This window comes from Triticum dicoccoides, chromosome 4B (assembly GCF_002162155.2).
Source record: "Triticum dicoccoides isolate Atlit2015 ecotype Zavitan chromosome 4B, WEW_v2.0, whole genome shotgun sequence".
Taxonomy (NCBI): Eukaryota; Viridiplantae; Streptophyta; class Magnoliopsida; order Poales; family Poaceae; genus Triticum; species Triticum dicoccoides.
In genome coordinates this window covers 28,057,654-28,074,181 of record NC_041387.1, presented here as the reverse complement: position 1 = coordinate 28,074,181, position 16,528 = coordinate 28,057,654, and the positions used below count along the sequence as shown (strand labels likewise).

General features: G+C 50.0%; 1 protein-coding gene across 1 annotated transcript in view; it reads right to left on the bottom strand.

Moving 5' to 3' along the window:
- The window catches only part of LOC119292457 (oxysterol-binding protein-related protein 1C-like), a 12,782-nt gene extending 8,635 nt beyond the window's left edge, over window positions 1-4,147 (bottom strand). Inside the window, exon 1 of the mRNA XM_037571293.1 lies at window positions 3,806-4,147. Coding sequence (XP_037427190.1) covers window positions 3,806-4,147 — 342 coding nt within the window. The remainder of the gene's footprint in view (window positions 1-3,805) is intronic.
- Between the last annotated feature and the right edge of the window lie 12,381 nt (window positions 4,148-16,528).

Genomic DNA, 16,528 nt, shown 5'->3' with positions numbered 1-16,528 from the left:
CACGCAGCAGAATGGGTGCATGTGGCGGGCGGCGGGGCCGGATCCGCCGCGCCGGCCGCGCTGGCCGGCGGGGGAGGAGGGGCGGGGCGGATGCGCGTGCGCGTGTTAGGTTTAATTAATCCGCGTGCTTTGTAAAATTGCTGCGCCGCGCCGCGCAGCTGGGGACGAACGGGCGCGGTTTATTAGGGGGGGTGGGGCGGAGGTGGGTGAAGAGGTTTAAATGCGGCGAGCAAGAGGAGGAGGAGGAGGAGGAGTGGGGTAATGAACTGCTGGCTGGGTTGCTGCTCGGCGGTTGGGTAGGGTGGGTACCGTACTTGGGCGCTTCTCTTCTCTTCTCTTCTCTCTTCCTCCTTTTTCGCTTGTCACGACTCGCCGGGAAAGGGGACGACGGGCGGGAGCCGTGAGCCCGTGACCGACTCTCCTCGCGGTCTCGGGTCGGCCAGCTGCGACGGAGAACTGGTGACACGTGGCAGGTGCCCATAGTGGCACCGTTTTTTTTGTCCTTTTGGCTTTTCAGTCGGTTGATTATTATCCAAAACCAGATGCTGGAAAAATGCCATTCCAAAAAAAATACTGGGACAATGTTTTCTGCTTCGTTTTTTTCCGTTCATATACACCCCCTCCGTCGTAAAAAGTTACGCTAAGTCAGCGACACTTGTTTTCGGACAAAGGAAGTAGTATAAACTACAGGATAAGCTTCTGAGTTTACCCGCAGAAGAAAAAACTTAGAGGATGGGACATTTAACTTTTTGACTGTGGGTGCACAAGTCCGGAAACAGTGGTTAGGAATGACATCGACCGATGGCAGCCCATTGGCTAACGGTGAGACGATAATGAGGTAGTATATTCAGGTGCTGATCTAGGGCTTAAGTTGATTTTTACCGTGACAAACGGTAGACTCCAAACACCGCTTCAAAATACATACCATGTACTCCTATGTGGATTAATTTCATCCCTAAATTTCTACAAAGAGACTAAGAGCATCCCCAATAGATGATCCAAAATTTGGCGGTTTAAAACCGAAGATGTAAAATTTGGACCGCCAAAAAGTGTGTTTTGGAGCTCCTAAAAAAGCTCAACTCCAACAGATGGTCCAAAAGAGCAACTCCAACGGATGGTCCAAAATGAAGATGTAAAATCGCCTTGATCGTCTTCTTCAACCTCGGGACGTCAGCCGTCTTCGTCAAGTCCATCGCCATTAAGCTCTCTCCGACTTCCCGAGCGCTCCATCCTCCCCGTAATGAGCTTCTTTTCCAATCCCTCTGTTTTTTTCCTTCGATCGGTGTCGTTTGCCACCGCTCCCGTGCTCGTCCGTGGTCGCCATGGCCGGAGCCCGAGCTCCCCTGGACGTGCTCCTTTGCCGGCCAGCAGCGACGGAGGCGGGCAGCAGCCGACGCGAACACCACGAGCAGCAACACAGGCATGCTGCACGGGCCAGCAGCGACGGCAGCTCGGCTAGACAGGGTCAGTGCGGGGCGGCGGCGGGGCCGGGAGGCGGTGGCGACGGGACGGGCTAGCGAGCAGCGGCGGGCGGCAGAGGTGGGCGGTGGCCTAAGGACCCGGCGGAGGCCTACATGGGCAGCCAGACCCCCGGAGGCGCCGAATCCCACTGCGGCTGCCTCCCGATTCGGCGACGCCCGGGCGGCTGCGAGACGGCTTCCGGCGAGGGAGGCGACGGGGGCGAGGGCGGCGGAGGGCGGCGCGGCGATTTGGGGCGGTGGCGGCGACGGCGACGGGGATTTGGGAGGTGGCGGCGGAAGATTCCGGCTGACTGGTGTACGAGCGGACGGACAGGCGCGGCTGTGAAATGAAATGAAGTGGCGGTTGGGCTTTGACGGGCGGTCGCTGAAATTGGACCAGATGCATCTCGTGATGTATATTTGCATCGCGAGGTGTTGCATTTTATATCACGAGAAGGCCGCGGTCCAATTTTTTTTGCATATGGACCGTCTGTTGGAGTGGCCTTTTTTGCCCCAGTCGGTCAAAAAGTTAATTATTTTTATATTTGGCCCATCTATTGGAGATGCTCTAAGGAGCCATGTTGATCTCTACCAGAGCTACTTTGCCATTGATGTGTCATTCGAGTTTTATTTTCGCTGTCACTACCAAATGCGCGGGCCATTGTTCGTGAGCAATCGAGTGATCTAGAGGAGCATTTATTGGCTGAATAAATAATAAATTTAAATTCAAACTATTTCATTTTTGTAAACTTTTATGTTTGGATGATTGTATTTGAATTATTGTTGCATTGGAATTTTTATCTTTGAATTGTTGTTGCATTGGAATTTTTACGTTTGGAGTATTGTTGAAGTTTGGTTGTTTTTTAATATTCTAAGGAAAACAAATTATAAAATCCTCGTGTATATATTTTTCACACCCAAATGTTGGGAACCTGTCGGTTTAAAGAGATAGTGCTGTAAAATGTTGTTTTAGGGGTATCTCACCGTTTGGTGGTGTGCCTCCGTAAAGAGCACTGGAAAATATTTTCAAGTATTTTTTTATTGACTACACATACAACTTATAGTTCACGGACATTCCACACCACTGAAAGAATAGCGTCTGGGTTTCAAAAAAAAAAGGAATAGCGTCTGATAACCTAAACTAAAATAAAAAATTATACGATCATCCGTCCAATGGATGGTCCCACCTCAAAGAACTTAACTATGTTTAGTTCATAATATTGTCTAGTTTTCGTCTTGATCCCCTTTTGTGTGTTGAGGATGAGGATACAACCTCCACACTTTGTCGGTCGAACATAACATCTTTATCAAAGATCGAGCAATAGCAAACCCATCTTTATTTTTTAACTTTAAAACAAAGCAATCTGACTATTTGTTTTATGAACCGAATCAATCACCATTTTGATTATGAACATTTAGTTTTCACCCTCCTTAATTCTTTCCACAAACCAAATAATTGAACGAACACAATTTTGCAATGGTCCGCTGGAAATACTCCTAGTACTAGGAAGTAGGAAAGGACCAGCACGAGGCGCCTAGCTTGACCTCCTATACGAGTGAAAACGACTCATGGCGAGAACAAAAAAATGTCCTTTTGTATTATAAAACTCCCCTCCACACGGCCATTTTCTTCACCTTTTCTGCTTTTTTACAAAGAAGAAGAGGTAGATTAACAAACCAAACTAGGATCAATAATTAGCTTTAAAAAGAGACCTAGGATCAATAATTGGACACGGACGCCGGGGCCGCCGATAGTACATGTAGTTTCTTTTTGATCCCTCGCATGTCGAGGACAAGGATACAACCTCTACGCAAACTTGTAGGGACGAGAAACTAAACACGTCTGATACTAGTTTCAAAGTTCATGGATCATAATTATGATCAACCAAATGTACCATAATATTTTTAGAACTTTGTCGGTCAAACATAACATCTTTATCAAAGATCGATAAAATAGCAAACAAATCTTTATTTTTAATTTTCCAACGAAAACTAATCTATTTTTCTTACGATCCGAATCAATCACCATTTTGATTATGAACATCTAGTTTTCAGCCTCCTTAAATTTTTCCACAAATCAAACAATCGGATGAACACAATTTTGCAACGGTCCGCTAGAAATACTCCTACTAGGAAGTACGAAAGGACCAGCACGAGGCGCCTAGCTTAGACCCCCTATGTATGAATGAGAACGATTAGTGGCCAGAACAAAATGGTCCTATTATAAACTCCCCTCCACATGGCCATTTTTTCGCCTTTTTCGCTTTTACGAAGAGGTATTGTAACTAACCAAGCTAGACTTTATCAAAAAAAATTTAACAAAGCTAGGATCAATAATTGGGCACCGGCGCCGGGGCCGCCGCCGATACTGCATGCAGCGCATAAACTTTGACCGACGCTTTGTTGGAACGCCCACAACAGCGGAAGACAATCATGGATTCCTCCGCCGGCCCGCTCCGCCGAGCTGGGAACCTCTCGCGCGCGGGGCAGGCAAAAGGCAAAACCGGCGGCGCGATCCCCTTCCGCACCTGGCGGGCGCGTGCATCCCATCCCGTGGCTGCCTGCCCGGCTAGCCCGGGAGCCGTCTCCGTCCCGCGGCGAGCGGACCACCCGTCGGTCTCCGTCGCCCCCGCGCGCCAAAAACGAATGTGCCAGACGGCGAAGGTTCCCGCCCCCCACCCCACCATCGTGCCGCTTTTGCTGCTGCCAATCGGCGTCTCCCGCATCCACCGCTGCCCCTGTCACCAGATGTAGCAGTTTCCTTCTTTTTTTTAGATGATGTAGCAATTTCCTGACAAAACATAAAGAGAAAACACAGGGCTGATGCCGCGAATTTGGGCAAAAACTTTTCAGACGGAGTGCTTCTGCGCGAGCTCGGTGTACTGACTGCGTGCTGCTGATTACCCTTCGTTCTTTTTCATAGCGTGCCTTCTTTTTATCCAATGGTGTCTTTGTCACACCTCACACGGAGTCAGGGACTTTTTTTTTTTTGCATGGTCAGGGACTTCAGGTTGGCCGACTATGTTTTTTACAATTGACTGCACTTCCGCGTAGGTCGTGCAATCACAAACCAACGTGATACAACTCTAGCAGCACAGGAGTGTGTCATGTCACCGCAGAAGGAACGGATTACAAGCAACAAACCAAGTCGCTGATTCGATTCTTACAGCAGAAGCCACGAGGTTAACAAGGTGTGCGGGCAGAAGCCGCATCTTATGTCAAGTCTTGTTCATATTCCTAACTAAAAATTAGGTTTCCATATATTCATATTTGCGCATGGTCCCCTCCCGTGTGCGCTACGTACGTGCGCCCACGCGTACAACTCCTGACGGTCTCCCTTTTGGCTTGCGAGAAGGAGCTCGACCTTGCATGCTAAGCAAAGGGAAAGGCGGGAAAAGGAAACGCCAGAAAAACACGCGATCCGAATATATATATAGAGAGAGAAAGATGCAAAAAGAAAACCAGGAGGGTGGTGTGCAAGGACTGGACCAGCATTTGTTCTCAACGTGTTCCGCGTTCGGTCAAATTAATACTAGTTTCGAATTCAATAGTGCTTGGACCCAGGAAATGGAATGATCTTAAATTCGAAAACAGCAGCAGCCTTGGTCACAGTAGACAGAGTCTGTTCTGTGGGCCCTACTCGGTACCGGTGGAGTAGTCAGGGTGTAAATTTCCATGAAGTTGGAAGCAGCACAGTACTACAGTACAGGTGGGGAGTCGATCGATTAGGTATGGCTGGACCGGCTACTAGCTAAGAGCAACCCTAACGGGCCCACCTAAACGGATGATGATTTTGTCCGTTTTTTATTTGTTTGGATTGGCCAAACGGACACGAACGTCCGCTTCCACGTTTGGATCGGCATGTGCATCCAACATTGGCCCGCCCCATTTCGACGGTGATAGGGAAAAAATACATGCATATTTAAAATAAATGCAACATTAATTAAATATTAAAACCGGCCACGAAGGCTGATGGGAGTTCACGCATCCACATTTGCATTTAAGAAAAATAAAAACAAACTAAACTACGCACCGACGCGCTGCCCTAGGCGTCCTCGCGGTCCGTGAGGTCGATGAGCGTCGGCGCCGGGCCGGCCCAGGGGAACGCCGTGTTCGAGAGCGCGTTCATCTGAAGTTGGGGTACCCGGTGCTGCCAGTGCCACTCCACCTGGTGCACGGGCACGTTCGCGCGATGCCTATGCCGACGAGCCGGCTCCGGCGGAGGCGGGAGGAACTCCGCGGGGAAAGGGACGGCGGGGGCCTTGCTCTTGGCCTTGCTGCTGCTGGCGCCGGAGAATAGCCCCGCCTCGCTGTGGTGGTGGTGGCTAGGGTTTGCTGGCGACGGTGGAGCAGAGCGGGCTAGATATGGACTGTGAAGTGGATGAGGACGGCCCCGCCACACGATCGGCTTAAAAAAGAACAACCATTGTCGCTGATGCGTGGGCCTGAGGTCATAAATTAAGCTGACCAGGTTGGCCACAGGTAGTTAGACGGCCGCCAGATGGGGACGCGGCGGACACCGAGAAGACGCGTGGGTCGTCCGTTTCGCGTCCGCACCGATGCATTTGGGGCGCAAACTTGGGTCGCAAATGTGTCGGTGCGGACGTGAAGCGGACACGTTTTAGATTTGGCGACGCGTTGGGCCTCCACTTTTATCAGCACCGACGCAAATGAACAGCGACAGACGAAATGGATCGCCTCATTGTAGTTGCTCCGCGTCGGATTGATGGATCGGGGGAGATGCTCTCTGCTCTCCGCAAGGCATCTTCCTCTTTCGCGTGATGTTATTTTTGATGGTCCTGGAACGGAACTGGGTTCCCTAGCTCGCCATGAAAACAACTTGCGAGGCACGTCGTACTACACTACTCAGGCTGGCCTCAATGGGGAGTAACATAGAGTAGTAACATATATGCCACGTAAGCATGTTACTACTCTATGTTACTACCTTCACAGGGGGTGGTAACTTATGGGTGGTAACTTAGAGGGTTTATTTAGGCTGACCCCAATGGGGAGTAACATAGAGTAGTAACATACATGCCACGTAAGCATGTTACTACTCTATGTTACTATCTTCACAGTGGGTGGTAACTTATGGGTGGTAACTTAGAGGGTTTATTTATTGCTTTTGTGGGATCTATAGTAGTACTTCAACTTTGTGATCTATATGTGGCATGTACAAACAAAACTTGTGTTTTCCGATACTTATGGATAAATAAAAGAACACAAATTTGGATCATAACAAATAATAAAGTATAATATTATATTATTGAAATATATAGAACATATTTAGCAATACATCGATCAAGACTTGGATATAATCTATTCGCGCCCAAACTTTCTCCATACATGCTCAATCAAATCATTTTTAAGAGCCTTATGCGTTGGAGGATCACGAACTCTAACATCTCTTTCAAGTACCTCGGCAAATTCTGCTATGTCACCATGAGTAAATACCGAAGGAAGGGCAATCGATGAGCCTGCTTCATAATTCAAATCAAGAATATTTCCCGCCTCTTCTTGTTCATCATCGACTATCATGTTGTGTAGAATGATGCATGCCAACATAATTCAAAGCTTGCTATTAGAAAATTTTGTCTGTTCTAATCATTGCAAGAAAAAAGTACAAACAAACAAGCCAAGCACATCCAAGTTCAAGTGTCTGATATAGTAGTAAACCGTTTGCACAATAAGCACACAGACACACATGACGGGGGACTTGCATATCCTGCTACGTCCACAGCGAAATCCGATTCAGCAAGCAAAAACCTGAAGAATTGCAATGGTCTAATGCTACAGAAATTAAGGCTAAGACTTCAGAGTCTCTCTGCTTCAACACGCACACATGCTGAATCAGGTACTCGAGCTATAGAAATTACAATTACCTAATGCTGCTCTATAACCCAAATAGAATTACATAATGTTGCATACTCGAGCTATAGAAATTGTAATTGCCAAAGATTGAATTAAAGTAGAAATTTTATACCATGTAGGGTTGGCTGAGGAGGATTCCATGAGAGGCGGGTACAGGTGTGGCGGTGTCGAGGGGCTGGCCGAGGATCTTGTCGGGGCGCCGGGGTAGAAGAGAAGCTGTGGAGAGCGGCTGGCGAACGAGCTTGCTGTGGCGCCTGGGGAGTGCTGCGGCGGCGGCGAGGTGGACGATGGCCGGACTTGCGCGGCGTCCTTACGAGCATCGGACTTGGCCATGAATCTGGTGGCTTTTGCGCCGCCTGCCAGAGCCGCCGCTGGCCGGCAAGACGGAGTGCGGGGCGCCGGAGCTCCAAGGCGGCAGGGAGGGAGAAGGATGAGGCCCAGCCGTGGAGGAAGAGAAAGTCACACGGGTGGGGATTTTCTTGGTTGCTTCGCGATGCGTCCGGCCGCCCGTACACAGGATCGACTAGCATTAATTTTTTCTCGTATGCAGCACTATGTTAGCTAAGTTCCTTCAAAGCTCTCTTTCTTCATTTAATCAATGCCACATAGGAATTTTTGCTGAATTGGACCCGAAGTTCTTACTGAAGTTCTCTGCATTGGGGTCAGCCTCAGGGACGGCTCCTCCCGAATGAGGTGCGTTTGAGGTTGAGACGTCTAGAAGAGAGCCGAGATGACGCGCTGGTGAACACAACCAACCAACAGTGCCGGCGAAACTTTTCTCGGTACTCTAATTTACGCGCGGAGGATATATATTTCGAGGTGTAACGTCAAACATCATATATAGTGACCACCACCCACCATCCATCTATCTCTGGCAAAAGTTTCCTACCAGCCAACAATAGTTAACCCGGCGGAAGGTTCCTGTAGAAATAATTTAGTGCCAAAGCAGGGATTTGGTGAGTGAACATGTGCTGGACTGGAGGCCGCTCGTGGTCTGGTACTTATTTATTTAGAGCATCTTCAACAGCCGCGCAATTTAAACGTCGCGTCGGAAATTTGTTGTTTTTAACGTGCGTGTAATCATTAAGCGAGCTCCAGCGGAGGCGAATAACCATGCGTGCGACGTAAAGAGTTCAGCACGCGGTCTGAAATGCCATCGCGCCGTTTATTTGGTGCGCCCGGCACACTCGAGCGCTTGCGCCGCACTCTGTCCGCCGCGCCACTTTCGCCCCATCCGCGCCGCCGCCGGCGAATTGACCCGATGGACGCCCGCGCGGGCACCCCCTTCATCCCTTCCTACACCCGCGACCCCTCCGTCGTCGTCGCAGCAGCCGCCGCCGCAAACCCTATCGTCGCACGCGGCCTTTTCATGCCACCACGGACGACCTCGGCGTCGGGTGACGTCGCGTCGACGCCCGCCGTGAAGCCTCATGCCCCCTCTTGAAGCTCCCAAATGCGGCGCGAGCGAAGAAGGGCAAGGTATCCGCGAAGAAGAACAAGGCGGCGGACGGCTCCTCTAGGCCGTCGACGAAGAAGGTTGCAGGGCGTGCGACGAACGCGGCGGCGACCGATGCACCGGCGAGCTCACTTGTTGAGCCGGCGGCCGACCCGCTCAAGGTGTTCGATGAAATGCCCATAAGGTAAAATTTTGCCATCTTTTTTTTGAATGCATACACATATGGATAGCTTATTTGCTTCATTGTATATACATTGTAGTTTCAATGATGAGGCAACTAGCATACTAAATTAACTAAATCAAAATGTTCTATAATAAATCAACTAAATCAACTAGCCTATTAAATCAACTTGCCTACTAAATCAATAAATCAAAATGTTCTATAAATCAACTAAATCAACTAGCCTACTAGATCAACTTGCCTACTAAATCAACAAAATCAAAATGTTCTAAATCAACTAACCTACTAAGTCAACTAAATCATATGAACTAAATCAAAATGTTGCATATGACCTAGCCTACTAAATCAAAATGTAGTAGGGAGAAGGTGATGAGGTTATGTACCTAGGGTAGGGTCATGGACCTATCTAGGATACCATGCCCAAGGACATCATCATACGAAGCTACCTTTCAGTCGACCAAGAGAAGTTCCACTCGACCAAGGAAGACTCCACTCGACTGGCTAGAAGACACTCGACCATGAAGATGCACTCGACCATCAGAAGTTCAGGATCTACTCTGCATCCAAACGGTCTGTAATTGAATAGTCTTAATGGTCATGATGACACTTTATGTAGGGCGTTACCAGTAACGCCCAGCCTTAATGTACTTTAACCCTCCTCTATGTGGGCTGGCTGGGGTCCTGGCGTCCTCTATATAAGCCACCCCCTCCACTGGTAGAAAGGTTCGCACCCCAGTAACTCATATACACAGAGATCAGTCGACCGCCTCCGGGCTCCGAGACGTAGGGCTGTTACTTCCTCAGAGAAGGGCCTGAACTCGCTAAACACCCGTGTGTACAACTACTCCATAGCTAGGACCTTGCCTTTCCATACTTACACCCCATTCTATTGTCAGACTTAGAACCACGACAGTTGGCGCCCACCGTGGGGCAGGTGTCTTAGCGACTTTTTTGGAGAAGTTGCAATTTGTCCGATCGCCTTCATCATGGTTTCCGGCGGAGCTCTGGTCGAGGGCCACGAGATCCGTCTCGGCGCGCTCACTTTCATCGCCGACGACTCCGCTTGGCTCCAGGAGGCACCACTCGACATCGACGCGCTCCCCGTCCGCGGGGCGACGCACTTTCGGGCGTGTGTCCGCGGCGTCTTGCTGCGGCAGCCGTCGACCCCATACCGGTCGACTCCTGCGCTGTCCTCCCTCCCTGTCTCCCGCCAGCGCAAGCGCTCCGGTCGATCGAGGCTCCAACGATGGGTGAGACACGTAGTGGCTCGCCAATCGGCCACCACCCAAGTCGCGGCGATTGAGCCCGACGAATCTCTCTACGGCCTGTTCGACTGGCTCCGTAGAGACTGCATCCGAGTGCGATAGCAGTGATCCGGCGGCGAAGGTCCTGATGGTCAACGGGCCCCGTAGTCCTCCCGGTTTCCCCCGCGGCGACGGGATGGACGACGAGGACAACCCTGCTCAAGCCCATGAAGAGTACCAACCCGAGCCGCTCACTTCCCAGCAGAGGGAAGAACTTCGCCGCCGGAACATGGATGCCCTGCATACTCCCATTGCAGGAGAAACTCCTGAGGCTCGTGCCCTGGAAGAGGCGCGTTTAGCCAACCTGGTTGAACGCACTCGACTGGAGAACCTTCAGCGAGCACTCAATGAGCGTGCGCGTCAACGAGCGACTAACTCCAATCGACGTCAGCTCTTTCCGCAACATACTCAGGTATATCGAACCCCAATTCAGAATTTGGCAGCTGCAGCCCGCATAGCGGAGTCAATTCAGCCCTCTCAGTCAGAGGCTGGAAGAGGCTTGATGCAGATCAGAGATTTGCTCCGGGCAGCAGGAGATCAGAATTCAGCTGTGTCACAGTCATGTAACATGATTCACAATCGATCTGTCGCTGCGAATACTGTTCAGTCGGCTCACAGTCCAAGGTCGCCTCCGAGGCGCATGGGACGTGAAGGCCGGCGGGACCACTATGATGATCGATTTGATCGTGATGACATGCGTCGAGTGCCCACTCCTCCTCCGAGAAGTGGGTCTAACGCCCACCGGCAGCAAGATGACAGACGCCAGCTTAGTGTTGGGCGGAGAGCTCCAGTCGACCCTAGAGAGCCAGGCTTTGACGCGAGATCCATCATCGTGCAAGGTTTGGTCGACCGAAACAGAGCTCATAGAGGTGGTCATGACAGAGATGTTCCCACAAGCAGCCGAGTCCATGTTTCAGGTCCAGAATGTTTCAGCAGAGCGATCAGAACCGCAGTGATACCCCCCAACTTCAGGTTGGCGACTGGGGTGAATAAGTTCACCGGAGAGTCTAAGCCTGAAACTTGGATCGAAGACTACCGAGTGGCTATTCAGATTGGTGGCGGTAATGATGAGGTGGCCATGAAACATTTGCCACTTATGCTAGGGGGTTCAGCCAGGGCATGGTTGAATCAGTTAGCTCCCAGCAGCATTTACACCTGGGAAGATCTTTCTCGAGTGTTCATCAGGACGTTTGAGGGAACTTGCAAGCGACCTACTGGATTGACTGAGCTACAAGTTTGTGTACAAAAGTCGAGTGAAACACTGAGGGATTACATCTATAGGTGGATCACTTTGCATCACACTGTAGAGAATGTGTCGGACCATCAAGCGGTTTGCGCCTTCAAAGAGGGCGTCAAGAACAGAGAGTTGAGCCTGAAGTTTGGTCAAACTGGAGGCATGACCCTGAGTCGGATGATGGAAATAGCCACCAAGTACGCCAACGGCGAAGAAGAGGACTGACTCCGGAGCGGCAAGTACAAGCCGAGTCAGTCGGATAAAGGAAACTCCAGTCGGAAGCAAAAACGGAAGGCCGAGCCAGCAGCTCCTGGAGAGGCTCTAGCCGTGACACAGGGCAAATTTAAAGGGAAGCCCAAAGGATCTTGGAACCCCAAGAAGGTAAAAGACAAGGAGGGTAATGATGTGATGGACCTGCCGTGTCATATCCACACGAAGAAAGACGAAGAGGGTAACTTCATCTACCCAAAACATACCACTCGCCAGTGCCGGCTCTTAATCCAGCAGTTCCAAGGGAAACAGCCGAAGGACAAAGAGAAGGAGTCGGACAAGGCTGAGGACAAGCAGGACAGTGATGGAGAGTACCCTCATGTCAACTCCACTCTGATGATTTTTGCTGATGTAGAGAGCAAAAGTCGACTGAAAGTGATCAACCAAGAAGTCAATATGGTCGCACCGGCGACACCAAACTATCTGAGATGGTCGCAAACTCCCATTACTTTCGACCAGTCGGACCATCCTACTCATATTGCCACCCCTGGGAGGCAAGCACTGGTGGTCGACCCGGTCGTCGAAGGCACTCGACTGATGAAGGTATTGATGGATGGCGGCAACGAGTTGAATATATTGTATGCAGAGACGCTCAAGGGAATGGGCATTCCGATGTCCAGGCTCAGCTCCAGCAACATGAGTTTTCACGGAGTCATCCCAGGAAAGAAGGCTGAGTCACTCGAAGATGTGGTGTTCGGCGACTCGAAGCATTTTCGCAAAGAGAAGCTGACATTTGAAGTGGTGGATTTCCAGAGCGCCTACCACGCTATCTTGGGAAGACCAACCTACGCCCGCTTCATGGCTCGACCATGTTATGTGTACCTCAAGTTAAAGATGCCTGGCCCCAAAGGCGTGATCACCGTCACTGGTAACCGGAAGAAAGCAGAAGAGTGTTTCCAGAAAGGCTCAAAGATTGCGGATGACCAGATAATAGTGATAGAGCTAGAGGAATACAAGAAGAATGTAGATCCGAGTGATTCACTGCGGGCCAAGAAGCCCGCCACAGAGTCAGCATTTCAGTCGTCCGGTGAGACGAAGCCAGTTCACATCCACCCGACTGATCCCAATGCAGCTCCGACCCATATTTCCACTACACTCGACTCTAAATAGGAAGAAGCGCTCATCCAGTTCCTCCGTGAGAACTGGGACATCTTCGCATGGAAGCCAGCTGACATGCCAGGTGTTCCCAGGGGACTGGCTGAGCATCGCCTTAGAGTCGATTCAAAGGCAAAACCTGTTAAAGAACATCTTCGACGGTCCGCCATTCAGAAGAAAAAGGCCATTGGCGAAGAGGTGGCTCGACTCCTTGCAGCAGAGTTCATCCGAGAGATATACCACTCCGAGTGGCTCGCCAATGTCGTTATGGTTCCCAAAAAGGACATTTCCCTTCGTATGTGCATTGATTTCAAACATATCAATCGGGCCTGCCCGAAAGATCATTTTCCTCTCCCTCGCATCGACCAAATTGTCGACTCGACCGCAGGGTGCGAGAGATTGTCTTTTCTAGATGCTTATTCCGGGTATCATCAGATCCGTCTGTATGGGCCCGACGAAATCAAAACATCTTTCATCACCCCATTCGGGTTCTTCTGCTATATCACCATGCCATTCGGCCTCAAGAATGCCGGAGCCACGTTCATGAGAATGATTCAAAAGTGTTTACTCACTCAAATCAGTCGGAATGTGGAAGCATACATGGATGATATCGTGGTCAAGTCGTGAAAGGGTTCCGACCTGTTGACTGACTTAGCTGAAACATTTGCCAATCTCAGGAGGTATGATATCAAGCTCAATCCTTCAAAGTGCACATTCGGAGTACCTGGCGGGAAGTTACTCGGTTTTCTTGTTTCCGAATGAGGAATCGATGCTAACCCAGAAAAAGTTGGCACCATACTCCGAATGAAACGCCCCATGCGTGTGCACGATGTCCAGAAGCTTACTGGATGCTTGGCCGCGTTAAGTCGATTCATCTCTCGCCTCGGTGAAAAGGCGTTGCCCCTTTACCGACTGATGAAGAAGGCAGACAAGTTCGAGTGGAGTCCAGAAGCTGATGCAGCGTTTGCCGAGTTAAAAACTCTGCTCTCCACCCAGCCGGTGCTTGCTGCTCCAATCAGCAAAGAGCCTCTGTTGCTTTATATTGCAGCCACAGGACAATCGTCAGTACAGTACTTACGGTCGAGCGGGAAGAAGAAGGGAAAACCTTCAAAGTTCAGCGCCCAGTATATTATCTCTCTGAAGTTTTGACCCCATCGAAGCAAAGATATCCTCATTATCAGAAGCTCGTATATGGGATCTATATGACCATGAAGAAGGTTGCCCATTATTTCTCTGATCATGACATTACAGTCGTCAGCGACGCACCATTGTCAGAGATTCTGCATAACAAAGATGCAACTGGTCGAGTGGCTAAATGGGCGATTGAACTCCTTCCACTTGATATCAAATTTGAGGCAAAGAAAGCCATCAAGTCCCAGGCTATAGCAGATTTCCTTGCCGAGTGGATTGAACAGCAGCAGCCGACTCAAGTTCACTCGGAGCATTGGACCATGTTCTTTGATGGCTCTAAGATGTTAAATGGTTCTGGTGCTGGGGTAGTTTTGGTTTCTCCCCAAAGAGATAAGCTCAGATATGTGCTCCAGATCCACTTTGATTCCTCCAACAATGAAGCAGAATATGAAGCACTGTTGTATGTGTTGCGCATGGCCATTTCACTCGGCGTCCATCGCCTTATGGTTTACGGCGACTCAGATTTGGTGGTCAATCAGGTGATGAAGGAGTGGGACGTGAGAAGCCCGGCCATGACTGGATACTGCAATGCAGTGAGGAAGCTTGAAAAGAAATTCGAAGGGTTAGAACTCCATCACGTTCCCCGACTGAAAAATCAAGCAGCCGATGACTTGGCAAAGATAGGTTCCAAGAGGGAAGCCATTCCGAGTGGCGTGTTTTTGGAACATGTCTACACGCCATGGTTCAAGAGGATCCTTTCACTGAAGAAGCCCCGCAGCCTAAAAGCGCCACAGATCCGACTGAAGTCGAGGTCCGAGCGGTGGTCGACTTGATCATGGAAGTTTGGTCATCACTCCCGATTGGACAGTGCCCTACATCGCCTATATTTTGAGGAAGGAACTCCCCGAGAATGAAGAAGAAGCTCGAGAGATCGTCCGCCGGTCCAAAGCCTTCACCGTCATGAGAGGTCAGTTGTACAGAGAAAGTGCGACTGGAGTCAGCCAGAAATGCATAACACCAGAGGAAGGTCGAATGATTCTCAACGACATCTACTCGGGGACCTGTGGCCATCATGTGTCTTCTCGGACCATCGTGGCCAAAGCATACCGAGCTGGTTTTTATTGGCCCAGAGCGAATGAATGGCGAAGGAGATAGTCGACAAATGTGAGGGATGTCAATTTTACTCCAATATGTCACACAAGCCTGCCTCAGCCTTAAAGACCATACCACTTGTCTGGCCCTTTGCTGTATGGGGTTTGGATATGGTTGGCCCGTTGAGAACAGGAAGAAGCGGTTTCACACATGTGCTGGTAGCAGTCGACAAGTTTACCAAGTGGATTGAGGCCAAACCCATCAAGAACCTCGATGCTGGTACCGCTGTCAGCTTCATCCGAGAACTGATATTCAGATATGGAGTCCCGCACAGCATCATTACTGATAACGGGTCAAACTTCGATTCTGAAGAATTTAGAGCTTTCTGCACGACTCAAGGCACGCGAGTCGACTATGCTTCAGTTTCCCATCCACAGACGAATGGACAGGCAGAACGAGCCAACGGTTTAATTCTCAAAGGGTTGAAACCCCGTTTGATGCGTGATCTCAAGCATGCGGCTGGTGCATGGGTTAACGAACTTCCCTCGGTGCTTTGGGGGTTGAGGACCACACCCAACCGGTCGACTGGAAGAACTCCATTCTTCTTGGTCTACGGAGCTGCAGCAGTCTTGCCGAGTGATCTTCTCCACAACGCTCCCTGAGTCGAGCTCTACACCGAAGCTGAAGCAGAACAAGCGCGGCAGGACGCAGTCGACCTTTTAGAGGAAGAAAGAGAGATGGCTCTGATCAGATCGACCATTTATCAACAAGACTTGCGTCGCTTCCACGCCAAAAACGTGAAGAGTCGAGCCTTCCAGGAAGGAGATTTAGTTCTCCGAGTGGACCAGCAGAAACCACACAAGCTTGCTCCTTCTTGGGAAGGTCCCTTCATCATCACCAAGGTTCTCCACAATGGAGCATACCGTCTTTACAATGTCGAGCATCAGATCAACGAGCCCCGAGCTTGGAACGCGGAGCTTCTCCGCCCCTTTTACACTTAAGTATTCACTCGGATGAGTTGTAATAAAAGTACTCCTGTAGTTTATTTATCAAAGACAAGAGCTTTATAGTTTTCCCAGTGATTGTTATTACTTTTGTCCATATAAAACAATCCCCCAGTGGGTGGCTTAGTTGCGAATCCGATTCGCCTAAGTCTGTAAAAACAAATCCTAACCGAGTGGTGAGTCAGTCTCCCACATGAAGGCTTAGCTGCGAAATCCGTTTCGCCTAAGATAAATAAAATCCCACCGAGTGGTAAGCTAGCCTTCCACTCGGAGGCTTAGCTGCGAAATCCGTTTCGCCTAAGATAAATAAAATCCTACCGAGTGGTAAGCCAGCCTTCCACTCGGAGGCTTAGCTGCAGTCCAAGTACTCGCCTAAGATAAATAAAATCCTACCGAGTGGTAAGCCAGCCTTCCACTCGGAGGCTTAGCT